The 27825-nt window shown below is 46.4% G+C and overlaps 1 protein-coding gene across 3 annotated transcripts in view; it reads left to right on the forward strand.

Annotated features, from left to right (window-relative positions):
* YEATS2 (YEATS domain containing 2) overlaps positions 1-27825 on the forward strand; it is a 1498478-nt gene that overhangs the window by 476954 nt on the left and 993699 nt on the right. For all 3 annotated transcript variants that reach the window (XM_086943990.1, XM_086943991.1, XM_086943992.1), the window contains exon 14: positions 24405-24575. In XM_086943990.1, the coding sequence (XP_086800116.1) occupies positions 24405-24575 (171 nt within the window). The remainder of the gene's footprint in view (positions 1-24404; positions 24576-27825) is intronic.

The following is a 27825-nucleotide window of genomic DNA, read 5'->3' on the forward strand; positions in this document are numbered from 1 at the left end:
ATCCTTTCCCTCACCAATGACCCCAGCACCGCCAAAACTAACCTACACGAAGAAATGAAAGAAGTTGCCGAGTGGATGAAACAAAGCCGTCTGAAACTGAACTCAGACAAAACAGAAGTCCTCATCTTAGGTACATCCCCCTCTGCTTGGGACGACTCCTGGTGGCCGGAAGCCCTCGGAAAAGCACCCATCCCGACAGACCACGCACGGAACCTAGGCATCATCCTTGATTCTTCACTCTCAATGAACAGACAAGTCCGCGCCGTATCCTCTTCCTGCTTCAACATTCTTCGCATGCTCAGAAAAACATTTCGCTGGATCCCCACCGAAACAAGGAAAACAGTCACCCATGCTCTGGTCACGAGCCGTCTGGACTACGGAAACACCCTCTACGCAGGCACTACCGCTAAACTCCAGAAGAAACTCCAACGTATCCAAAACGCCTCAGCCAGGATCATATTAGACATCCCACGCAGCGAACACATCTCTGGTCACCTTAAAGACCTCCACTGGCTACCCGTCAATAAGAGGATCTCTTTCCGACTGCTAACCCACGCACACAAATCACTCTACAACATCGGACCAGAATGCCTCAACTCACGACTATCCTTCTACACCCCCTCTCGCCAACTGCGTTCTTCCGGCCAAGCCCTCGCCACTGTACCTCGCATCAACAAGACCACCATGGGAGGCAGATCCTTCTCATACCTGGCTGCTAAAACATGGAACTCACTCCCCGCTTACCTCCGCCTTACCCAGAACCACCTAGCATTCAGAAAGCAACTTAAAACGTGGATATTTGACAAGTAATCCTCCTCCCCTTTTTAAGCGCCTTGAGACCCTCTGGGTATGTAGTGCGCTATATAAATTCTTTGACTTGACTTGACTTGACTTGTCAACTAGTTGTCCCCTGTGTTAAACTTGTCAGATGGGGAGCCAGAGCCTTTTCTGTCGTCGCTCCGCAGCTGTGGAACTCCATCCCCACGGAAATAAAAACTCTCCCCTCCATCGAGTCTTTCAAAAAGGCTCTAAAAACCTATTTCTTTAAGAAGGCCTACTTATGATAAAATAGGACCAGGTAGGATGTAAGCTTCTGTATTTGATCTAGGCGCCTTGACGCCCACGGGGCTAAGTGTGCGCGTTACAAGAAACCCCTCATTCATTCATTCATTCATTCTGTATTCATTCACCCTCTCGAGTAGATTTGTACCCAGATACCAAGGGAATCTAGTTTTACTCCTACCGAAGCATAAAACTTTGGTCTTATCCATGTTCATGGTTAACTTTTTATTCCGACAATATTTGTTGAACATGTTTAATTTCCTCTGGAGACCTATCTGCGTCAGGTCCATAATCACTAAGTCATCTGCGTATAATAGGCAGGAGACATGCTTACCTCCCAATTTTGGACTAGCCCCTTTAACCTCTTAGTTTTGCCGGTAGATCGGCCAAAAACAAAGAAAAGATTTCTAATCTGGATTCTCCCGGACAAACCACCCTCCTCATCCAAGATTATCTGGGCCCACTTTTCAGTGTGTAAGGCTTTTATAATGGGCAAAAGGTCTCTGTAGATTGTAACTTTCCAAGGTTGACCATAGCTGCTCCCTGCCCACTAGATCGAAAACCGTGCGGAAGTCCACAAAACAGCAGAATAAATTACCTCGCTGTTGTATCGACTTCCGCGCGAGGGCAAAACAGTGGTCCACCGTCGAATGCACTTCTTTGAACCCACCCTGTTCTGGGGGTACTATCTGGTTATCCTCTGCCCATTCCTTTAGCATATTTACAACAAGGGGTGGTGAGGGACAGAGTCTCTGAATTAAGCAGAAAACTCTCACCCAGTCAAGAGATCAGGGCTAGATCCAACACTGTTTTTTAGCTCACTGCACCATCCCAGTTTCAGAACCTGGCTGTATGCAAATTAGTCTGTTCCTGTCCCAGTGCATGATGGGAACAGGGCAAACCAAACTACAAAAGCCAATTCTTACACTGGGAAGGAAACAAGCTCCCGGGGACCGGTTTCTGGCATTACAGCCATCTTCGGCCCGGTTTGCTTGAATCCTGATGGTGCAATGAGCAAGGGACTCATGTCTGAGTATACCCTTCCACGCTTAGGGTGGACAAAAATATTTACAACAAGGGGTGGTGAGGGACAGAGTCTCTGAATTAAGCAGAAAACTCTCACCCAGTCAAGAGATCAGGGCTAGATCCAACACCGTTTTTTAGCTCACTGCACCATCCCAGTTTCATAACCTGGCTGTATGCAAATTAGTCTGTTCCTGTCCCAGTGCATGATGGGAACAGGGCAAACCAAACTACAAAAGCCAATTCTTACACTGGGAAGGAAACAAGCTCCCGGGGACCGGTTTCTGGCATTACAGCCGTCTTCGGCCCAGTTTGCTTGAATCCTGATGGTGCAATGAGCAAGGGACTCATGTCTGAGTATACCCTTCCACGCTTAGGGTGGACAAAAATATTTACAACAAGGGGTGGTGAGGGACAGAGTCTCTGAATTAAGCAGAAAACTCTCACCCAGTCAAGAGATCAGGGCTAGATCCAACACCATTTTTTGTTTCCTTCCCAGTATAAGAATTGGCTTGGTAGTTTGGTCTGCCCTGTTCCCATGATGCACTGGGCCAGGGTCAGACTAATTTGCATATAGCCAAGTTCTGAGCTGGGATGGTGCAGTGAGCTAAAAAACGGTGATGGATCAAGCCCTGATCTTTTGACTGGGTAAGAGTGGTCTGCTTAATTCAGACACTCTGTTCTTCACCACCCCCCTTTCTGAATCATTTTTGTCCACCATAAGCGTGGAAGGGTATACTCAGATGTGAGTCCCTAGCTCATTGCACCATCAGGATTCAGGCAAGCCGGGCCGAAGACGGCTGAAATGCCAGAAACCGGTCCCCGGTAGCTTGTTTCCTTCCCAGTATAAGAATTGGCTTGGTAGTTTGGTCTGCCCTGTTCCCATGATGCACTGGGCCAGGGTCAGACTAATTTGCATATAGCCAAGTTCTGAGCTGGGATGGTGCAGTGAGCTAAAAAACGGTGATGGATCAAGCCCTGATCTTTTGACTGGGTAAGAGTGGTCTGCTTAATTCAGACACTCTGTTCATCACCACCCCCTTTTCTGAATCATTTTTGTCCACCATAAGCGTGGAAGGGTATACTCAGATGTGAGTCCCTAGCTCATTGCACCATCAGGATTCAGGCAAGCTGGGCCGAAGACGGCTGAAATGCCAGAAACCGGTCCCCGGTAGCTTGTTTCCTTCCCAGTATAAGAATTGGCTTGGTAGTTTGGTCTGCCCTGTTCCCATGATGCACTGGGCCAGGGTCAGACTAATTTGCATATAGCCAAGTTCTGAGCTGGGATGGTGCAGTGAGCTAAAAAACGGTGATGGATCAAGCCCTGATCTTTTGACTGGGTAAGAGTGGTCTGCTTAATTCAGACACTCTGTTCATCACCACCCCCTTTTCTGAATCATTTTTGTCCACCATAAGCGTGGAAGGGTATACTCAGATGTGAGTCCCTAGCTCATTGCACCATCAGGATTCAGGCAAGCCGGGCCGAAGACGGCTGAAATGCCAGAAACCGGTCCCCGGTAGCTTGTTTCCTTCCCAGTATAAGAATTGGCTTGGTAGTTTGGTCTGCCCTGTTCCCATGATGCACTGGGCCAGGGTCAGACTAATTTGCATATAGCCAAGTTCTGAGCTGGGATGGTGCAGTGAGCTAAAAAACGGTGATGGATCAAGCCCTGATCTTTTGACTGGGTAAGAGTGGTCTGCTTAATTCAGACACTCTGTTCATCACCACCCCCTTTTCTGAATCATTTTTGTCCACCATAAGCGTGGAAAAGCGTGGAAGGGTATACTCAGATGTGAGTCCCTAGCTCATTGCACCATCAGGATTCAGGCAAGCCGGGCCGAAGACGGCTGAAATGCCAGAAACCGGTCCCCGGTAGCTTGTTTCCTTCCCAGTATAAGAATTGGCTTGGTAGGTTGGTCTGCCCTGTTCCCATGATGCACTGGGCCAGGGTCAGACTAATTTGCATATAGCCAAGTTCTGAGCTGGGATGGTGCAGTGAGCTAAAAAACGGTGATGGATCAAGCCCTGATCTTTTGACTGGGTAAGAGTGGTCTGCTTAATTCAGACACTCTGTTCATCACCACCCCCTTTTCTGAATCATTTTTGTCCACCATAAGCGTGGAAGGGTATACTCAGATGTGAGTCCCTAGCTCATTGCACCATCAGGATTCAGGCAAGCCGGGCCGAAGACGGCTGAAATACCAGAAACCGGTCCCCGGTAGCTTGTTTCCTTCCCAGTATAAGAATTGGCTTGGTAGTTTGGTCTGCCCTGTTCCCATGATGCACTGGGCCAGGGTCAGACTAATTTGCATATAGCCAAGTTCTGAGCTGGGATGGTGCAGTGAGCTAAAAAACGGTGATGGATCAAGCCCTGATCTTTTGACTGGGTAAGAGTGGTCTGCTTAATTCAGACACTCTGTTCATCACCACCCCCTTTTCTGAATCATTCCTTTAGCAAGCCTAGGATTACTTTGGAGAATAATTTTTCCCCAATATCAAGTAGATTTATTAGGCGGTAGTTTTTTGGGGAATTTACATCGCCTTTTTTGTATACCGGTCTAACAATAGCCCCTTTCCAACTTTCTGGCATGGTACCTGTCTTTAATATCCCCTGGAACATATTTGAAAAAAACTCAGCCCACCAGTCTAGGTTCGTTTTTTAGGTTGCGCCTGTCGAAAGCTGCGCAGCAGCGTTTCGCGCAGGCGAAATCTTTTGAGAATAGTATGTTGCTTGTGTCCCGCCTCTGTCTTCCATTGGCTAGCTCCATAAATGGAGGCTAGCCATTGGAAGAGAGAGGCGTCCGTCATTGTGCGAGGCGATTTGTAGGCGTTCCGGCGATTTTTTTTTTTTTTATTTTTTTATTTTTTTTTAAAAAAAAATTCCCTTTCCGCCCCTTTTTAAAACGTCATGCGGCGGCGGGCGGGTGTTTTTTTTTTTTTTGTCAAGGTTTGTTTTGGGCATTTCTTTGAAGATGGCACCCGGTGGAGAGTGATTTCAGCCCCTGCTCTGTATCCCGCAGGAGAGTGAGCTCTGCCCGTAATGCTTGTTACGATTGTAGCCCAAAAATGTGACGATTTTAAGTGCAGCCAGTAGAGGTGAGATCTGGGAGCTGTGCGAGAGGGAAACGGACGAAAATTGTAATTTCCTCTACATCGACTAGTTGGAAAACACAATGGAAGTTTTCGGCCATCTGCAGCTTGTTGGTCTCAAAGGAGAAATAGAATGAAAAAATGCAGTTTTGGACAAGGAGTGGATTTTGTTAAAGAAAAAACATACACCCTCTACCAAACCTCGGCAGGGGGTGTTAGCGTTTTTTTTCTTAGTGTAATATCCTGTTTGATGTTTCTGTTTAGAAACGGCTTTAAATAATATAAAACTTACTTTGGGAAAAAAGCGCACTTCGAAACGTCTTTTTACAGCGAATCAAAGAATAATATGTATTGTAAAGCCTCTGCTAAATATACCTTCTGTAAAACATAGAATCTCGTGGTGCTGAAAAATGTACTTGTCAGTGGGGCTGTGGAATAAAAAGACAACGCATTGTGGTTCGCCTATGTAAAAGGTACCTTTTTGTGGTACTCCGCTGTAGAATGGATTGCGCCGTGACACTCGGGTGGAAGATGTACCGCGGGGCGGGATCCCGGTAATTCTAGTCTAGAATGTACCACTTTAGTTAATCCGAGGTGGATTTCTGGATGTGTCCTTGGACTGCCCCGAGTCCTTGCCAGTGACCCACCTGTGGCACGGATTGCAGGAAAAAGTTCTGGCTGTTTCACCGGACATGACTCGGGCAATGTACACGCAGTGCAGCATTTTATCAACTTTGGCACTGCATGTCTATCGCAACACAGCACATTAATACTGTGAATCCCAAGGTAGTACTGTGCACTGACTGTGGCTTTACATACTGGCCGTACCACTGTAGAACGATTGCAGCACTGCTCGGTGAATGTAACACTGCACATAGCCCAGCAGTGCCTGTTTACTTTGACAGTGCAGACTGACTGTAATGAAGCTTATTGACAGCACAACGGCACACTGCATTTGGCATTGTGCATCAGCTGTAGCACTGTATGTTGGTTGCAGTATTTGTGACACTAAACTGTAAATGGGACACTGCGTCTTTCCTGTTGCACTGCAAGTTGCCTGCACTGTTATGAATCAATGCACACTGCCTGCAACACAGTTTGCGGTCCGTGACACTGTTCACTGCCTGTGGCACTGTCAACTGAATGTCATATTTGCCACTGATTGTAGCACTGCACGTTGGCGTAGCAAGAGTCCGTTCCATAGCACTGCAGACTGACTGAAGTATTGTGCCTAGCAGTGCAGACTGACTACCACTGCACACTTCCAGTAGCACTGCACTCTTTGGAGCTCACATACGCTAGAAGTTCACAGTCTGTGTGGTTGCACACTGAATGCATGTGTTACCTTCCAGCGAATTGTGTAAGGCTGAATTTTCATTACTAAGCAAAACACTGTGTGATGTGTGTAATAGTGCACAGTGACAGGTAAGCACTCTGTGGTGCTACATGTGCGCTCATTTCAATACTGCACATAGAGTACAGCACTCCATGTTGGAATTAGCACTGCACAGTGACGTTGGTATTATGGGTTGTTGTTTCTACACCGATGCCCAAAGTTTAGCAGTGTGCATCAATTGTAGCATTGCACAGTGACTTAAGCAGTAGCACTGCGCATCAATTGTTACACTGCAAAAATGGCAATTGCGCTATTGAGTGGATGCAGCAGTGCACATTGACCGAAGCATTGCACAATGACTTCAGCACTGCACATTGTGACGGTTACACGGCAAAGTGTCTGTCGCACTCTTGAGCGACTGCATCTTTGCACAATGACTTAAGGAGTGCACAACAACTGTAATTCTGCACAGATAGGTTAGCACTGCAGACTGTAGCAGTGCTTTCGACCTCTACTGCCTTGCAGAGTGTCAAGAAAGCCGTGCACCCCCCCTAGGTGCGCAACACCCATTGGACTCACCGGGCTTCAGGATGCCCCCCCCCCCCACCGTCCCCCCCACCCCGGTCATGTGTGGCAGCCCGGGATGAGACCGATCCCGGGTACACACACAGCCGCACCCGAACGTTTCACAGGTCTGTAAAAGACCATTTGAATGTTATTAGGCCTTGCTGTTGTTTCACCCCTTGTTGGAGGCCCTGCAGCTCCACTCTGCCTACTCATTAAAGGTTCAGCCCCCCCTGAAATTTGTCTCTTGTTGCGCCTCTGCACCCCCATGGCCCGCTGCAGCGGCCTCAGCAGTCGCGCTCTGAGCCCGGGTCTTGTGCACAGAACAGGATGGAAAGCAATGTTTAGATGAAGCCAAATGTCTGAAGCATTTTCACAAAGCATTTCTGACCGCAGAGCCGAAAACCTGAACCTAATTTATGGGTAATTAGAAACCGTGCATTAGAGACAGTGAAAAGCAGAGCGGGGCCCGTTCGCTGTGTCCCGGAAAATTTAGGGAACCGTACCCTGCTGGCTGTCGAGAGCAACGGGTCCTGGAAGAGAGCGACACGAGCCTCGGGGAGTGTGCAGAAGGCCATGGGGAAGAATGAAGGTCCCAAGAGAGAGTGCAGCAGCGTTGGGGAGAGTGAAGGTCGCAGCAGAGAACATGGGTCCCGGTGCAGAGCGCCGCGAGCCCCGGGGAGTGTGCAGCAAGGCCATGGGGAAGAATGAAGGTCCCAGGAGAGAGTGCAGCAGCGTTGGGGAGAGTGAAGGTCGCAGGAGAGAGCGCAGCAGTTCTTGGGAAAGTGTAGATCGCAGGATAGAGTGCAGCAGTGCTGGCGGAGACTTTAGGTCCTGTCTAGTGCGCCTTGAGGCCCAGGAATGTAGGAGTAGCGGTGCCCAGAGAAGACAGTTCAGAAGGGGGTGGAGAGTAGTGAGAGGTCCTAGGAGAGTGCTTAAAGACCCCGGGAAGAATAATGAAGGCGCGAGGGGTTGGGGAAGGGTCGGTGAGAGACTCAAACAGAGGACCAGGGTGGACACTGGTAGCTGGGTTGGGAGAAGACTGCAGATAGAGTTCAGGGGAGAGAGATGCCTTTAAACATTTTAGTTTTTTTGAATCGAGTTTTCAATGCGTTCAAAGACGTGGCTCAAATGTCAGGGTATATCTTCTGTCAAATTGTTGCTTATACTTGTAAAATCGAGATTGGCGTTTACTCTACTTTCTCTGACTGCATAGTCACTATAAATAAGCTAATGGCACTGGCCATCACATGTTGCACCACTTTTAACATTTTGACATTTATTTTTTTTGTGTGAATTCGGCCTAATTTATATTTTTACATATGTTGAGTTGTGGTGGTTTTGAGAGTGTGTGTGTGTGGCTCTGGGTGTGTGTGTGTGTGGCTCTGGGTGTGTGTGTGTGTGTGGCTCTGGGTGTGTGTGTGTGTGTGTGTGGCTCTGGGTGTGTGTGTGGCTCTGGGTGTGTGTGGCTGGCTCTGGGTGTGTGTGGCTGGCTCTGGGACTGTGTGTGTGGTAGTAATTGCTGTCTGCTGAGCTCGTCCGTAGGGTACAATAGGTCTCACATTTGCGAGAGATTAAGCTATTGGCAATGTAAATGACAATGCCATTTATTTATCTGTTTTCAGAACCAACACATAAATACAAATGTTGTCATTTACAATGCCAATAGTTTTAACTTTTCCAAAGGCGAAACCGTTGCATTGTAAATGCTTGTTATGTTATGATGCCTGGTCCTCTCCTCTTATTACTCCTCAGCAGTCTTGCCGATGCCGGGAAACGTGGGAGTATAAGAAAGAGGCCGTCAGGGGGATGTCCTCCACAATATGAATAAACCCAAGGGCCGGGTGTGAGGGAGTACCGCTTTCACTCGTGAAACGTGCCACAACAATAAGTGAGCCAAAACGAGTGGTGACGGTGAGTGGGTGAAAAGTGCAGGGGAAAGTGAAATGGGGAGTCAATAAGTGCGGGTCCAACAAAGGACGACTCCTTTTTAAGCCTACAGACGTCCCCGCCTCCCTACCAAGCCAGAGAGTCGGTTCCATACCTGAAGAAGCCACGCTCCTCCAGGATAAGCCGGAACGTTAGCCTCCTGGCGCTCCTCAGGGTTCGGATGAACTCGACCCGCCATCTGTCCTGTTCTCCTCAGGGCACTCCTGATCCGAACTCTCAACTACTGCTGTTCCACTGTCCTTCTTCTTCTTCGCGTGGTGAAGACACACACCTCCTTCTGTATTTCCTGCTTTTTATCCAATGGAAATGCTCTGACGTCCAGAGGGGGTGGGGCCTTGTCGTAGTAAAAGGCTCAATTAAAGGCCCCAGGCTCCTTTTCTTCGTCTTGTGAATGTATCAGCGGTGTCGTTTCCCAAGTCCAATCGTCCTGTTGGGGAGCAAAGAGAGAGGGTGATGGGGGTATAACAGACCACCAGTCCGCGTTACTTTCCTGAGATGGGTCCAGCCGGCAGGCCTGGTCACACTACCCCAGTGGGAAATCCAGATTGTTCAAAACTAGAGACATCATGGAAGGATATGTTGTTGCTCTAGAGCGTCCAACACAAGCTGAGCAATAGATGAATGCAGTTTGAGTCAATCACAATGTATTTTGATAGCTCCATTTGTTAACGAGGACAATATGTGTATTTGCTTGTTCGATTATTGTCTTTTACCATGGACGCAAGTTTTGAACTAAGACGGATAGTTAAATCAGACGGAGGACGTAATCCGGAGCTTGTATAAATTTATTGGTATGTAGGAAACCTACACCTCCTTCATACTTGCTTCTAAGACAATTGTTCCTGGATATTCGAGGCTTCCTCCCTTTCCAAGTTCATCTCAAAACATGTAACCCTGCCAAATCAGGAAATGTCCTCCTTCTCAACCAACAATTTGACAAAGAACACCTCTTTGGCCCAGTAGTTGACACCTTGCTGGAAAAAAAGAAAAAAAGACGCTGAGGTCGCAAGGTCCGTGGGGGCTTTGCAGTTGCCTTTAAATAGGGTTTCCTTTTGTCTCTCCGTTTACAGGGGTGGCTACAAGAATATATCCACAGAGAATCCCTCCTACTCTTACAAGGGCAAAAACCAATCACCCTCATTAATAGGCTATTTTAGAGGAGGTTTTAGAGGAAACAACGGTAAGAGAAGATGCAGAGGGAACTCCACACGCACTTCCCCCGCAAATAACAAGCAGTGACTTCCTTCCGCTAGCCCCCCCCCCCCCCCCCTCCCCACCATACCATTTCTCTCTTGTCGGGTCACATCTCTCACAATGTCTCCCTGTTTGGAACACAATCACCTCATACAAATGGGTTCCTCAAATTATCAATATGGTTACTGCCTGGATCTTACAGACCCTCTAAACATTCTCTCAAGATCACAAGCTAGTTCACAAGAACATCCCACCCTTCTGAATCAAGAAGTTCTCTCCCTGTTAGAAAACGGAGCTATAGAACCAGTCCCATTACAATATGAAGGGGCAGGGGTATACTCCCTGTACTTCTTAATTCCCAAAAAGGACCGCTCTCTCAGACCTATACTAGACCTCAGAGAACTAAATCTATACATTCAGTCAGACCACTTTCACATGGTGACACTCCAAGTGCTCCCGTTCCTTCAACAAGGCGACTTTCTGTCCCCTTTGGACTTAAAGGACTCCTATTTCAATATCCCAATACACCCTGCTCACCGCAAATACCGCAGGTTCGTAGTAGCAGGCCAGCATTATCAGTTCAAGGTGCTCCCATTTGAACTAACTACCGCACCCAGGATTTTCTTCAAATGCCTGGCAATAGTTGCAGCTCATCTACAACACATTCCCATCTTCCCATACTTAGACGACTGGCTCATAAAAGCCAGCCCGTAACAAAGCTGTCTACGTCGCACTCCTAAAACAGTGCAGTTGCTCCACAGTAAATCTGTCCAAGTTCCATGTGCAACCTTCCACCACACAGGTGTATCTGGGAGCCACACTAGATACACCACAAGCTCTGGCCTGCCCCAATCCAGACAGAATCTGCAACATGCAGACTCTACTGTCAGTTTCAGCCTCAACACTCATTGCCAGCTCGAGTATTCCTGCAGTTGCTAGGGATGAAGGTGTCTTGCATCCTAATAGACCCTTATTCAAGCCTTCAAATGAGTTCCCTCCGGGAGTGCTTAGTACGTCAGTGGAACCAGGCTCAGGGTCTGTTATCAGATCTAGCATTGGTAGACTGCCGCACTCATCGCTCTCTGCAGTGGTGTAATACGCAACCTTTCAAAAGGGCGGCCCTTCATCGACCCGATTCCACAGATAGTGCATCACTCAGTTCAGGATTCTTTATTCGATGATTAAAAATCACCATAAAAGCACAAACATACAGTATTTATTTTTAAAAGCAATTAAATTATCATATGAATCCCAATGTTAATACAATCAAAGTCACTGAGCAAGAAGAAAGAGATGACAATTGTAAACATAAAAACCTATCGCTAAAATCTTAGTCTTACAGTCCTCCCCCCCCCCCCGTTATCCTTAATTTAACCGCCACTTTGATAAAATTAATAATACAGCACAATGTGAGAGGGTCAGTTGCTTGTTGTAGATAGACCAAAACCTTTTGGGCACATTTCATGTTAGCTTGTTTTAAAATATCAACCAAGAATCTGCGCCTAGGCTGTGAATAAAATGAACATAACAGTACAAAATGAAGGTAATCCTGCGGAGACCTATTGTCGCAGCCGCAGGTTCCCTTCTGCTCAATTGTAATTGAAAACCCTAGTGGTGACGCCAATAAATACGGTAATAAATTGAGGCTAAAACGGCACATTAAAAACCTGTCCTGGGCATTATGTATCAGATATAAATATGGCTCCATTCCCTCTGTAATCTTGACAAGGTTACAAGCACACACTGTTGTTTTAACCCTTTCTGACTCAGATCTCTGTGTAACTTTGTGTGCCAAGAACGCTTTTTAAAACAATTGTTTTGTGCTTGGGGATGATCGCTGCCGGGTCAGCAAAAAGATTCCCGAAGCCCAGGCTCTCGAGTGCAGTCTTGGCATACTTGAGCCACGGGATTCGCATCCATTTGTCTCTGCCCAGGCAGTCAGTCAGGATTTCCCTAATTAAGGTCGCCTCTGGGTTAACCCAGATTTTTAGCCAAGCTAAAATAGGCCTGACCTTCGCCAGATCTTCAAGATAGGGTATCCCTAACTCCCTGGTTGGGGAGCTCACCTCCAGACGCATACAATTCAGGGCATGTGGAGCCTGCAGCAAAAGCAGCTTCACATAAATCATCTAGAGCTGCTAGCGATGTTTCTAGCGCTCAAAGCTTTTCAAGTTCATCTAGTAGGCAAAGCTGATTCGTACAGACAACACGACAGCAATGTACTACATACAAAAACAGGGGGGGGCACACTCTCCAGCTGTCACAATAAGCACAGACCATCTGGAGATGGGCTATACATCACAAAGTGAGTCTACTCACAGAACACCTTCCAAGAGTAAACATTCAGATTGCAGATCTGCTCAGTCGTCAAAGACAAAAGATCCATAAATGGGAACTCCATCCTCATGTTCTCCTCCCATTCTTTCAAATGTGGGGCTTTCCAGACAGATCTGTTCAGCACAAACCCAAACGCAAAAGGCCCAAGCTCTGCATCCAGGTATCCACACCCAGGGGCGTGGCTAACAACCCGATGAGGACGGACGCGTGATCCTTGATCGCCGCGCCGACCCCAATACTTATCCTGGGCTGAGAGCCACGGAAGACTGCCTGGAGCCCGAAGATCGAGCTGGCTGACCTGGGGAACCACGAACGGAGGTGCAAGTGAAAATTCTGCCCTCGCTGACCGCAAGCGACCGAAAAACGAAAGAGAAGTGGAAGTCCGTCCCGGACGTCCCCGAGATGGCGCAGATGAGGGTGATCTGAGGCCTGTGAGACTGCTTGAGATCGGTGCGGTAGGGAATCCCAGAGGCTGGCGGACTGCAGCGGACAGTGAGTGGTGGCGCCGGATGGGATTTTGGAGCGACTCCTGGGGAAGGCGCTGAGCGGGAGCTACAGGGCTGTGATGACTGAGAGGGGCTGCCCGCTGGGGCTGCGATACAAATAAACATCAGATGACTGCGTTGGGGCGGAGAGGCGGATGAGGGGCCCAAACTACCTGCTCGTGCGTGGAGACTTGCGGAGGAACACAGAAGACCGTCTTGAGATCGGCAACATTGCACGATCACCAGATCGGAGAGCTGAGGGATCCACCATTTTGAAGACTTTACTGAGCTTTGAGACTGGGACCCGGGAGGAAGTGCGCCCGAATGCAGAAGGGCCTGATAAACGGGGCCCTGTATTCTATGTCCAACTGTGCACACGCTAGAGGCTGGTGGATTCTGGGAGCTCAACTCAACTGTGGGATTTTCCTGATCAGATGCGGAGGAAGTTGGAGGATCTGGGGTGGTAGCGGCTACTGGTGCGGGTGCCGGAAAAAACGAGGGCCTGCCATAGCTGCGCAGCACAAAACTCTGTAAACAAGTGAGAACTGGAGGCACCGGACCGAGATCCGAGAACCGCCATCTTGGCTTTGTCTGCCGCAGGAGGCCATTGCCCCGGAAGGGCGTGACTGAGCGCACGCTGCAGAGGAGCACCCTTGCAGGACGCTGGCCCGGGGAGAGCAACTGGCTGATGGTGGGTTTAAAACTGCAGAGAGATCCAACGGTCCGTTTGAAATCACCTGGGGCAGTGCCATTGTAAGCCGTGATTCTGACTGGGTATGATGGTGCCCGGCTGGGTTTGTCATAGTTCTGCCCTGCTGCAGAGGACTGTGGCCCACAGAGGGGAGGGCGATTGTGTGGGGGGCACTCCTCAAGCTGGCTGGGCGTGGGAGTTCTCACTACCCAGCCAGATAAGGCGAGAACCTAGAGACCGGAGAGACAATTGGACAGTGAGAAGTGCAGCTACGTTATTGATAAGCCCAGGGGGGAACCGCCTGGTGCATAAAGTGGGCCTAGAGTTGAGCCTCACTGTCTCTATTTGAGGCTAGAGATTTTTGGGATAGTCTACAACACCGGATAAGTAATTGGGCTACGGACGAGACAGGGGCATGGGGAGTCCACAAGGGATGCAAGGGGGGGCATCTCAGGAGCCTGAGGACTCTGCGACGGAGCAGGGTAAACAAGAAGCAGCTGAGGCACTGCCAAAGACCCTGATACAGCAACAGGTTGACCAGATATTGACAGTCATTTCGGACACCAGAAAGGTCCTGCAGCAGGACATTGCGCAGGTGGCGAAGGGCCTGGATCGTCTCCGTGCGGATCATGCCAAATTGTCTGCTAGAGTGAAGCAGACTGAAGCGGTGCTGGAGGTCATGGAGCCGGCTCAGAAGACCCTGGAGATCAGACTGGGGGATGTTATGAACAGATTGCAGGTCTTGGAAAGGCGGGTCGAGGATGCTGAAGGGCGTAACTGCCGCAACAACATAAGAGTGGTGGGGTTGCCGGAAGGAGTGGAAGGGGCCAATATGCTGTACTACTTGGAGGACTGGTTGAAAACTGTGGTGGCACCAGAGGGACTGTCTCCATGTTATACCCTGGAGAGAGCCCACAAAGTTCCGGCGCCTGGGAGGCCTCCTAGACCGGTGGTGGTGGGGCTTCTTAATTACAAAGATAGGGACCTGATGCTGCACAAAGCCCAATCAGCAGACCCATACAAAGTGGAGAATGGCAAGGTAACGCTGTTCCCGGATTATACTTTCGATGTACAACGCCGCCGCGCTTCCTTTCTGGCGGTTAAGAAGGAGCTGCGAGACGAAGAGTTGCAATATTCATTGATGTTCCCTGCGCGCCACAGAATTATACTGGACGGCATAACACACTTAGCGATAGCGGGGAGTAGGCGTGGACTTGGCTGGATTCCTACCGGGCAGGAACTGGTGATGCAGGGCGGACCATGAGACCGAATACTGGGAGCCGCGTACCCGCGGGGCGCAACATATCAGACGGCACCGTCCAGACACAAGAAGACCCACCGCGACCCAATCAGAGATGGAGAGATCGGCGGCGTTGAAGGCTGTGCCCAAAATCTCACAAGAAAGGCTTTCACAACCAGTAGCGAACACAGATTTGGAGAAAGAACTGGAAGTTTCTGAATCAGATGGTGCCAAAACCGGAGGTGTTTTGCTACTGCATGTTACACCTGGGACAGCGGACGAACTTGTTGATGCTTTAGATTTGGATAGCGAGGAGAGTGCTTGGACAATGCTAGCAAGGGGTTTTAAGTTGTTTGTCTCAGGTTCCGTTTTCGGCTGCTTGCATAAATTGACGGGGGTAGTCAGCGGGTGGTCAGCTCGAGGGATGTTGGTCCTTTTGTAATGGAGTGGCTCTCACATAATTAGGCGCCCTGGGAAATCTGGGCCCATGACCTTACTGGGGATAGGGCGCCGGATTAGGGTGATACAGTGAGGCAGGTCGTCTCAGCCTTTGGCCGCCTCCTTTGCCCATAAGGTTTGAGGAGTCCTCAGTTGCTACTGGTGGACATAGTTGGGGGGAGGGGGGGTTGAGTTTGGATGGGAACTCGAGTTTTAGAGCCTGTTCTTGGGGGGGGGGGGATTGAGGGATATTGAGGTGTGTGCTGGGAAAGTGGGGCCACTAGTGTGTCTGAAGGAGGTGTACAGCTGTGTGGAGGGTTACAGGTACACTATGCGGGCGTTACCTGAAGTAAAACGCAATACATAGAATGTGCAGGGGTTAAATACAATGCTGAGTCGCCATAAGGTGCATGCGCATTTGGTGCGAAGAGGGGCCCAGATTGCATTTCTGCAGGAGACACATATTACTTGTGCTGAAGGCCTGGCGTTGCAGCGTAGATGGAGAGGGTAACTTTTTTCTACGACCTATTCAGCCTTTGCCAGGGGGCCTTGATATGAGTTAGAGCGGGGATCCCCTTTCAACCAACACGCCAATTGGTGGACCCAGAAGGGAGGTTCGTAGTGGTGGCGGGGTTCCTGATTGGGGAGGATGTTGTGTTAAGTAGTGTATATGCACCCAATGTAGATCAGGCGACATTTTTTACTCAATTGTCGGGTAGGTTGGCACCATTCTTGACAGGCCCGGTGATAATGGGAGGCAATTTTAATTCTATAGCTGATGTTGACATGGATAGGTCTCACCCCCCATTGCCTGAGTCTCCCATGCATAGACTCGCAAGGGGCAGACGAGATTGGCAAGACAGATGTGGGTCTAATTGACACGTGGCGTGGGCAGCATCCAGGGGCACGTGAGGCTAGACGTGTTATTATGCGCTCCAGATATATATGCTACAGTGGCCCATAGTAAATATCTTATAAAATGGTCAACTGTAAAAACCTGTCCCAATAAAGCGGGGAGTCCGCCAAGAGTGTCTGCTGGCTCCCACGCTTTTTTAATTGTTTGTCAATGATATCCCAGCTCACTTAGAAGAATGTAACAATGATTCACCTAAGCTGACTGGAGTAAGGGTCCCCGCACTCTTATTCGCGGACGATACTATCCTTCTAAGCACATTCCAACTTTATTGTAATAAGAAATGCCTAGATATAAATACAAAAAAAAACTAAATGTATGGCCCTAAATCCTCACAAATCATTCAAGGGGAACTTTTTTTTAAACAATCAAAAACTGGAACTTGTGCCTAATTTTACTTATCTGGGTGTTTCCTTAGATCCAAAGAATTCATGGAAACCCCAAATTGAAAAAAGTAAAATATCTTGACCCAGAACTCCTTACCAATTTTAAAGAAACACGGGGCAAGTCTTAGTAAATCAATATCACCAGAACTAGAAGTGTTTAAATTCAAGGCCCAGTCTGCAGCGCTATATGGCGCAGAAATTTGGGGCCCAAAAGCTGGAAATCTTTTTTATAAAAAGTGAAAATAACTTCTATAGAAGTATTTTTTAGACTTCCTAAGCGTACCCCACTTTTACCGTTACTATTAGATCTAAGCTCGAAACGTAAAGACCATTTAGCAATCCTACGTCCACTTTCTTATTGGGTGAGACTCTGGTGCAAACCCGAACTCGGAGATTATAGAGATGGCCTCCTGGAATTAAAGAGTCTGGACCTATACAATTCGAACCCTTGGCTGAAACGCGTCCAAATTTGGCTCTGCAGAATTGGGTTGTCTCATTTTTGGGAGGATCCTCTATGTCTGACACACAGGTGTAAGAAACTCGTGAAAACAAAATTTTGGGCTTATATAGCATGTAATCTCCCAAATAGTCACACAGGTGGTTCCATTACAAGTAGTTTTCTGGCATTTAAGGATTTCCCATATATTGAGGACTTTTTAGATGAGGTCCGACCACCTCTGGCAAAAAGCCTATACCTGAAATTTAGATATGGAATACTCAAAACTAATGTAATGTTAGCAAGCTGGTCCACGACGGTGGGGTCTCCAAAAAGTGAGAAGTGTATGTGCTGTCAGTCCTGTCCTAAAGAGGATGATAATCATATCCTGTTCTTTTGTGCTGCATATCTATTAGCAAGAAAAAGATGGATTAAGCCACTGTGCAATGCCATGGGTATACGCTCCTATGTCGAAGCATATAGGATTATTAAAGCAGACTCTAGACAAGTGGTTGTCTTGTGTGTTAGCAGATTTCTATTGTCAGCATGCTATACTCTTAAAAAATTGGGTTTGGACTTATAAATGGCTAGGTCTGTGTGCATTTATTTTGTACTGGATAAGGTTGTTCTGATCATCTATTGGTTGTATATTAATGAATTGCTCCTGGGAATTTAAAGTACTGGATATGTATAAATTGTTTTTAAGTAAATGTTTTATATATGCCTTCTTATCTAAATTATGGATTTTATTGTATTTCTGCAAACCCCATCCGACATTATGTAAATTATTCATTCCTCTATTGTGACATGTATTCTTGTTTTTATGCATCTTTTATGGCCATAATGTGCCAAAATAAAGATTATTGAATATCTTGCAAGAACAGCCTCCGATCATAATCAGTTGTTACTTAGGATTCAGTGGGTCCAAGAGAGGCCCTTGAGTCCGACCCGGAGGCTGCAGCTAGAAGCATTGGAGGACACTGTCTTCCGAGAAGAGGTTGGAGCCGGTACTACGCAATATTTCCTTGATAATGAGGGTATGGCGTCGTTGACAACGCTTGAATGGGATGCCTTTAAGATAGTGGTAAGGGGGCTGGGCATCACTAAAAGGGTGGGAGTGCGGAAGACACTGTTGCAGGATGTTGAACTGGCAGAACCGCTCTTGAGGATGGCAGAGAGGGCACGTCCTGAGAATCCAGCGGGGCGGGGGGAGTTCTGGACGCAAAAGAAGCAATGGCGGTGCAACTAGAGAGATTGTGATGCTTTGACCACAAGAAATATCTGGCACGTGCGCATGCGGAGCAGGATAAGGCGGGCACGCTGCTTACCTGGCTTGCTAATTCGGCCCGTGGGGCACCCCCATACTAAACCTGACCTCGCAGACGGGGACTCCGGTTTATACCCGACAAGGGATTAATGGGTTGTTCTTAGACTACTATAACGAGTTATATAGGAGCACTGAGGGTGCCATAAAGACTTTTCTGCTCGATGTCACGCTGTAGCAGCTAGATGAGGAGCAGGAGATTTTATGCTTGGGCAGGAGTTTACAGTGGGAGAAATTAGATACGCGGTTAACCACATGACGTGTAATAAAACACCAGGTATAGACGGGCTACCCATAGAGTTTTATTTGGCCTACATTGATATATTGGCCGCTAGACTGCTGGCGGTTTTTAAGGAAGCGAAGGACACCGGAAAGCTACCGGCCTCCACACGTGATGCCATTATTATCCCACTGTTGAAACCCGGGAAGGACGCCTCAGATACGACTCATATACAAGGATAAGGCGCTGGTTTGACCAGCGCCTTATCCTTACTCTTCCTAAATATACTGAGATTTTGGGTAGGTGACATTAGGATCTACAGAGTTACTTATTAATTTAATTTTTTTGTGTACCTGCAGACCTAATTGTTTACAACTGTTTGTTTGTATATGAAATTTATAACCTTTTTTAATACCTGATAAATTCTATTTTTCCTATACATCACTTGTGTTTGTGTTTCATGTTTTTTGTATCTATTGTAACAATTTATGTCTGTACACAACTAATAATTTTTTGTTGGAAGAATTGATTTCTTAAAAGGATCATTAATTTGTCCTACAAAGTCACTTGAACCATCATTTTTTGTTAAACAAATTCCCTTGAAGGCACCTATACCTTTCTGTTTATCTACCCAAGCCCTCAAGGGTATTTTGGGTCGCTCACTGTTTTTGAATCATTAATAATTACCTACAGAACAGACATCTGTCTCTTTTCAGAGGGCCTGTCATTAAAGCATTTATGGAGGGACTTAAAAGAATCATTCCCTTAAGACTTGCACCTGCTCCAGTATGGAATCTCAACATTGTCCTCACCAGACTAATGGGTCCACTTTTTGAACCATTGCATGGATGTGAACTGCAATTTCTCACTTTGAAGGTAGCTTACCACATAGCTATCACATCACTAAGGAAAGTAGGTAAGCTTCAGGCACTAACCATAGAAGAACCATGTTTACAAATACACAAAACAAAGTGGTTCTTCGGACCAACCCTAAATTCCTACCTAAGGTAATTTCTGCCTTTCATATCAACCAATCTTTTGAGTTTCCTGTGTTCTTCTCTCACCCAGATTCTGTGGCAGAACGTTCTTTACTTACCTTAGATGTGAAAAGAGCACTACTTTACTACATAGAGAGGACAACACCCTTCCATAAGACAAAACAACTATTTGTGGCTTTTGCTCCACCACATAAAGGCAATCTTATATCAAAATCAGGTTTTGCAAAGTGGATATTCAAATGCATTCAGACATGCTATGCAAAAGCAAAACAAACAGTGACAATTCCCCCTAGAGCGCACTCAACACGCAAACTAGGGGCTTCTAAGGCTTCTTAGGTAATATACCTATAGATGACATCTCCAAAGCTGCAGCATGGTCTACACCTCACACATTCACAAAACACTACAGTGTAGATGCGTTAGCGAGACAGCAAGCTAGTGTGGACCAAGCAGTTTTACGTACACTATTTCAGACAACTGCAACAGCTATAGGTTAGCCACCGCTTTGGGAAATAACTGCTGTGTAGTCTATGCAAAACATGTGATCTACAGCTCACATGCCTCGAACGGAAAATGCTACTCACCCAGTATGCATATTTTCTTGACATGTAGAGCTGTAGATTCACATGCGCCCACCCAGGTAACTATACCTGTTTCAAAAACATCTTACTTAGATACACATATACATGGACATCTCTTACTACTCTTACTAAATCTATTATCGTTATCCCCTTCTGCGGCAAACAATGTAACTATGTAGTTGATGCCCATGCGCACTATCACAGAAAGGAGGAATCACCTACCTCGTGACTGGAAAAGACTTCTTCGTACAAAAACAAAGTGCGAACATGCGGACCCAACACTAGATGGCAGGCTATGCAAAGCATGTGAATCTACAGCTCTACATGTCAAGAACAGATGCATACTGGGTAAGTAGCTTTTTCCTTTCTCTATTAGTCATGACATACCCATCCATGTTCGTGGGAAATCTATTTTGTTCGTTTTGCCCTGGTTCAAATAACATTTGCTACATTCCCTATTAAAGAAGAAATAAAGATGGTGAAAATTGATTTGCTCTGTTTTTTTCACCGGTGTATTATACCCTTAGGTTTTGTGCTTGGTGGTGGCTTAATCGGAGCCTAGGCAGTACTGATTACAAATGTGCAGGTCTACTTTTATACTTAGGTGCATCTCTCCACTTTTTGCTGCTCATCACGATTCTGAGTGGAGATTTTCGCTTAGGTGAAGACTTTCTTTGTCTCCACCCCTTCAAATGAGGGGTTGGAACTCCTTTGAATGAGCCTACAAGTGTAAAGTTACTACAGAGAACTTTAAGAAAGCATAGGGAAATGTAATAATCTTGTAATAAACATTATTTACAAAATAAATAAGTTTCAATGTGAAATATATTTAAATTATTTTAAATGATTATTATTAACATGGGACTAATAAAATAAAATATCAAAGCACGTTAACTCTTCAAATTAAATGGCTCTATCATTGGAACATAATAATGTAATCTATAAATATTATTTTTAACCAACAATTAGAAAAAAACACCCCCGCTAGCGCTTGTTTTTATTCCATTTGTAGTAAACATGCGTAAAAGTTATGTATTTAATTCAAATACTTTTTATATTGTAAAAAAAAAAAATACAAAATGTATTTCAGTTTTTGTTAAATTTGCTCTATGGCATTTAAAAAATAAAATTGGTGATTAATTATACCAAAGGCCACTGGAATTAGGCATCAGAGGAGGCAGGTTTGACTAAATTATGTGGCAAGAATCAGCAAATCATTTGGCATAGTGTGGCAGATTTTATGATCGTATTACTTTATTATTATGTTATTTTTATACATGTTACACTGCCTGGGCTAATATTTCACCCTGTTACAATCAATTTAACACACAAATGAAGCAGTAAGTAGTTGAAAGATGACCAGCCAACCTTTGCAAAGAGCTTTCCTCTACACTGGGACATGTCGCTACACTTTTAGTAACTGTCAATCCTTTTGTGTTGTGTAGTTCCTATAAACCTATATAGGATCAGCGCATTCAGACAACATAGACTGTGGGCTTGGTGTCCAAACTGATTCCGGACACTCCCATCGGTTATTTTTTCCTGTATACCAGCTAGCTCACAGTGCCACTAGAAACCCCTCTTACCAAGGAGAGAATAGTTATTGGCAACTGTTGAACATGACAACCCTGATCCCTCATGATCGTGAAACAGTGCAATACTTTTTGCTCAGTAACACGTGCTCACTTGGTCTCAGAGCGATGCACAGAATAAACTGTGGGGACGTTTTTCAATAAGCATTTATTGAACCAGTGTCATTGTAGTGTAAAATGGATGTGCTGAAAGAACCATAATACTGTAATAGATATAAATGATTAAAAGCACAAACAGAGTAAAAGGATGGTACGTTTCTACCATAGTGCTAAAACAATAAATACAGGCAAGTATTAAAATATGACAGTACAAATGTGTACTCCAATGATGCAACCCTAACTAGATGTACCCAAGTGTACCTAGCATGTATGTAGGTGTAAAGTCAAGAATCCCTCTACGATAAAGTCAACCCCTTTACCTGAAGTGAGAGACTGTGGGACTCCATCTTGGTTTCGAAATGGACACCCCACAAGGGATGTCAGACCACTGCGAGCTGGAGTGTCTGCATGCAGGAAACTCAGCGTCTCGCATCAGTGGGTCAGCATGGAAGTCGTTTTCTCCTCTGACTACCATAGCAAGATATGGTGTTTATATACCCAAAGTGGTAGCCTCAGGGGCTCTACCTTGCAGTGTCATGCCGGGCTTAGTATGACAGAAGGAATGGCCCTTACACATAGTTATTATACAGGCGATGATCGTCCTGCTGAGTTTCCAAGAATCCTCAAACATAATGGATGAGGCTAGGGTTCAAGGGATACCCCACGTCCTGTAAGCTGTACAGTAACTAGGTAGAAGGTCAGTCCCAAAAACCATTATGTAGTGTAAAGGTAGGGGAGAATGTAGGTGAAAGTTTAGGTGGTTACCTGAGCCTATATTGGGGTACCTATATGAAACATTACTGTTTGAGCTATAAACTATTTTTTTTTAAACCTGAAGATTATGCAGCAGATGATGGATTATGTGGCAAACGCGAAAAATCCATATGTGAAAAAAGCCGTAGCCGCACAATTGTATATTTGAAGTGGTCCTGATTATACTTCATGTTTATCCCTGTATACATTTATGAAATATGGAACAAATTTAATTAATTTAACTTTAATTCCTATGGGCTGTTAGTTAATTTTCCTGCCTGCATTGTTTGGTATCTGTGGGTATTGCAGTACCAGCGGTTGGTAATGTGTGGAACTTGATTTACTCCCAGGCTGGGTTGGATTACATCTAAGCATGTTTTGATAGTAACTTTAATGTTTCTTGTGAATTGCCATGGTCTTACTTTTCTGTGGATGTATATTTTGTAATAGCATTTCTCGCAAATCCCTCTTTAATTTTCTGTTAAGCCCACATATTTCTGAATATGTATTCCCCATTTTCCCACCACTCCCCCTTTCCCTCCCCGGTGGGCGTGATCTCCGCACAGAAAAGATAGGAGAGCTGGCAGTGGAGATCTCCACCCATAGGTTTGTGAATTGTATTTTGTAGTGAGTACCTAATAAAAATGCAGGTTGTCAATCAGGCCTTTTGTCTTGATGTCTCATCTAGTGACTTGTGCCTGGTTTACCCTGACTGAAGCTAGGGGGAAGGCAGTTTTAGGATTATTCTCAACATGTCACTTGTTATAGTTTTATGCAAGCTCTTTCATCCTTCCACTTCGCCTCAGCTAAGGGCTTTACCAACCCCTCTTCTTCACAACAACCTACTCTTGGAGAATTGCTGGCTACTTTGACCTTTCATTCAGGCAATAAAAATGCTAGAATCTTGACATTTGGTGTGATGCTTAGGAAAGCTTGATGCAGGCAGCTTAAACTTGGTGGAAGTTAATCCCAGAAACATTTCAAGCCACCACTTTCCTAGATTTCAGGGTATCCTGTTTATCTTGAGGAGCTCAGTCTTTCAAACCGGACAAAGGCATCATCCATATTTCTTGTGTTATAGCTTCCATACTTGTATTATCAATTCAGGGTCCCAAGGCATTGGCCTAAACTAATGCTGAAGAACCAATCAGTGGCTGCTTTGGAGAAGGAAACCGCTCCACCACACTGATCTTGCATTTAAAGTTCCACTTACTATGACAGGTATTTATCCTCCAGATGGTTTCCATGGGCATGTCATTTAGTGATGATATCCCAGTAATGATGCTGAGTTTTTCCATTGAAAAAACTTTCTGAAGTACATATAGAGAGAAGAGCTTGTAAGGCACTTGTTTTCCTTAGCGGTGAGAAGTATCACAAATTCTCTCTTCTCATACTACTTGCTTGCTTAGTAGGGGGAAAAGGTGCTGTGGTAATAAATAGTCACAAAGGAGATTGCAGTACAAGATGTCCTCTTCCATTGCACCCACATTTATCATTGAACACTTATGGTTATAATTTCCCCTGCTTAATTATTTTGGTGACTTTCTTGTATTTGCATTTTTCCTCTTCTATTATCCTTTTCTTCACGACTTGTCTCCTTATTTTTATCTTTGCTACCTTTATTTTCTGAATAGATGGATAAAATCCTGGATCATAATTAGCTCAAATGTGTTTATCTTTTTATGATGAAGGTGCTTATCAAACAGGAGTCCGGAGAGCCTCATTATCAGTCCTTGGTTACTAGTACATCCTCACAGCCAGCACTCCAGCAATATGTCACTGTGAAAGGCAGCCATGTTATTTCTATGTCGCCACAAAAGCCTCTTGTGAACGCCAGTGAGGTGTCGAGCACACCAAACAAGGTACCTTTATTAATGCCATATCTAGCTTTTAAAAAATGTACAGTGTCTTAGAAATGTATTACAATCTGTTTTTGAAGAATAGGTCTAACTGTTAGCAGTTGAATAATGTGGCATGTGACAGAAGTGTGTCATAAACTGAATGATTTTATTCACTGAATAAAGTTTTTGGTTGATGTTTTTGACAGTAGATGTTAAAAACACAAGTACTTTAACCTAGAGGGGGAGTTCTTAATTGTATTTCTCCAGTTGCATTACACCTGCAAAAGGGACTCAACTATGTACCACCTCTGTATCTCCTTCCTTTGCCGATCCCGTTCCTACTCACCAAAGGCATGCCCTAGGCCCTTACCATTGAGTCTGCCGTTCCCCTTTATGAACTGGTTTACCAACTTAAGCCCTCTTCTCGGCTTTAACCCTACTCTCTACATAGGGTGATTCTTGTCCTTAGAACTCCCCCCTCCCCCTCTTTCTCTAACCCCTTATATTGCTTACCTTCTGTGATCAAAGTCTTGGACTCTGTGTAGCTTCAGAAGTCTAAAAATGGATTTCCTTATCAAGAGATAAGGAGACGTGACTGAGCAAAGTGCCCATGCTCCTCGCTTCTTTGTCTCTTAAGACTTGCTCAGGCCAGCCATATAAATGTGACGGGAACTGCCCTGGCAGGTCTGATCAATTGTAGATGGGTGAAGAGTGGAAACTTAAAATACATTTACCTCTGGGGGTTGGGGAAGGGTGCAGTACCCGGTTGTAATACAGACAGCCCTCAATACTTTAATGATTTAATGTTCGATTTTCTCTCGGGGGATCTCCATTGATAGTCATGAGCACTGAATAGTCATGTTCTCATGTGTGGGTTCCCGGAGCAGTGCTTCCACATTTACTTAGTTCTCATAGTTTACTTAAGGTCTCCTGCACCAGGACCCACACCAAATCCACTTCCTCCAAGCACAGCTCCGACTCTAACCACCTGAAATGCATCCTGCTGAACGCCCGCTCGGTCCACAGACACGCTACCGAACTCTGGGACCTACTCGACACTACATCGCCGGACGTCGCCTTCCTTACAGAAACCTGGATGAACGCCTCATCAGCGCCCGACATCGCCATAGCCATCCCGGACGCTTACAAGATCATCCGAAAAGACTGCACCAACCAAAGAGGAGGAGGCATCGCCATCGTCCATAAGAACACCATCCGCATCACGACCAGCTCCGGCGATAACCTCACGACCGCCGAACACCTTCACTTCCAGATCCACATCGACCACAGGACCACACTTAGAGGCACCCTCATATACAGACCACCAGGAACCCGCACACAATTCACGAAGACATCACTGACTTCATCAGCCCACATGCCCTCACATCCGAGAACTACATCCTACTGGGAGACCTCAACTTCCACCTGGAAAAGAAAAACGACAGCAACACCGACAACCTGGCCAATCTCGGACTCAAACAACTTGTTGACACCCCCACCCACTTATCCGGACACACGCTCGACCCTATCTTCACCTCCAGCAAACACATCTCCTTCGATCACACCACAACTCTCCATTGGACGGACCACAGCTGCGTTCATTTCAGCTACAAAAAGACCACGACCCACAACCCCCCACATCCTATTCCCCGAGGAAACTGGAACAAAATCACCACTGACCAACTCTTCACAGCGCTTAACCAAAACCCTCCTGCCATATCATCGGACCCAAACCAAGCCGCCACCAAACTCACACAATGGATCGCCCACAGCGCTGACGAATTAGCACCCTTGAAAAACCACCAGATCAAACAAGGCAGCAAAAAGGCCCCCTGGTTCAACGACGACCTTAAGAAATCCAAGAAGTTATGTCGCACCCTCGAGAAAACCTGGAGAAAAAACCCAACCAGTGACAACATGACCACCTTCAAGGACGCCTCCCGCAAACACCACCAATTGATCCGATCCACCAAGAAATCAGCATTCAAGGATCGACTCGATAACAACGCCCACAAAAGCAAGGAACTATTCAACATCGTCAAAGATTTTACCAACCCCACCGCCGGCACCAACGACATCACTCCCTCCCAAGACCTCTGCGACTCTTTATCCTCTTTCTTCCACAACAAAATCGGCGACATACATAACAGCTTTGAAAACCAGTCCGAAGACCAGACCACTCCACCCACCTCCGAACCAAAACATCACTCTCACAACCTTGGCGCCTGTAACCCAATCACTACTGAAGACACCATCCGCCTGATGAACTCCATCCACTCAGGTTCACCAACCGACCCATGCCCCCACCACATCTTCAACAAAGCAAACTCCATCATCGCACCCCATCTCCACGATGTCATCAACTGCTCCTTCAACTACGCTACCTTCCCGGAAAGCTGGGAACATGCCGAACTCAGCGCCCTGCTGAAGAAACCCACATCAGACCCCACTGAACTCAAGAACTACCGCCCCATCTCCCTCCTCCCATTCCCTGCCAAAGTCATTGAGAAAGCCGTCAATAGTCAGCTCGCCGCATTCCTTGAATCCAACAACTCCCTCGACCCCTCACAGTCCGGTTTCCGAGCCAAACACAGCACCGAAACTGCCCTCATCGCTGCTACAGACGACATCCGTACGCTACTGGACAACGGAGAAACAGTTACCCTCATCCTACTGGACCTCTCCGCCGCCTTCGACACAGTCTGTCATAGCACCCTCATACAACGCCTCAGCAACGTCGGAATACAAGGAAAAGCTTTGGACTGGATCATCTCTTTCCTCGCTGGAAGAACCCAGAGAGTCCGCCTCCCCCCCATTCAAATCAGAGGCCACCGAAGTCATCTGCGGCGTACCACAAGGATCATCACTTAGTCCCACCCTCTTCAACGTTTACATGAGTCCCCTCGCATCCATCGCGCGACAACACAACCTCAACATCATCTCCTACGCAGACGACACCCAGCTGATCCTCTCTCTCACCAAAGACCCTAACACCGCCAAAACCAATCTACACGAAGGAATGAAAGAAGTAACCAAATGAATGAAGAACAGCCGCTTAAAACTAAACTCGGACAAAACGGAAGTCCTCATCTTAGGATCATCCCCTTCTGCCTGAGACGACTCATGGTGGCCACTGGCCCTGGGTACAGCACCCATACCCACAGATCACACACGTAACTTCGGCTTCATCCTGGACTCCTCCCTCTCGATGACCAGACAAGTCAACGCCGTCTCATCTTCATGCTTCAACATCCTACGCATGCTCAAAAAG

Source organism: Lissotriton vulgaris, chromosome 11 (assembly GCF_964263255.1).
Source record: "Lissotriton vulgaris chromosome 11, aLisVul1.2, whole genome shotgun sequence".
NCBI lineage: Eukaryota > Metazoa > Chordata > Amphibia > Caudata > Salamandridae > Lissotriton > Lissotriton vulgaris.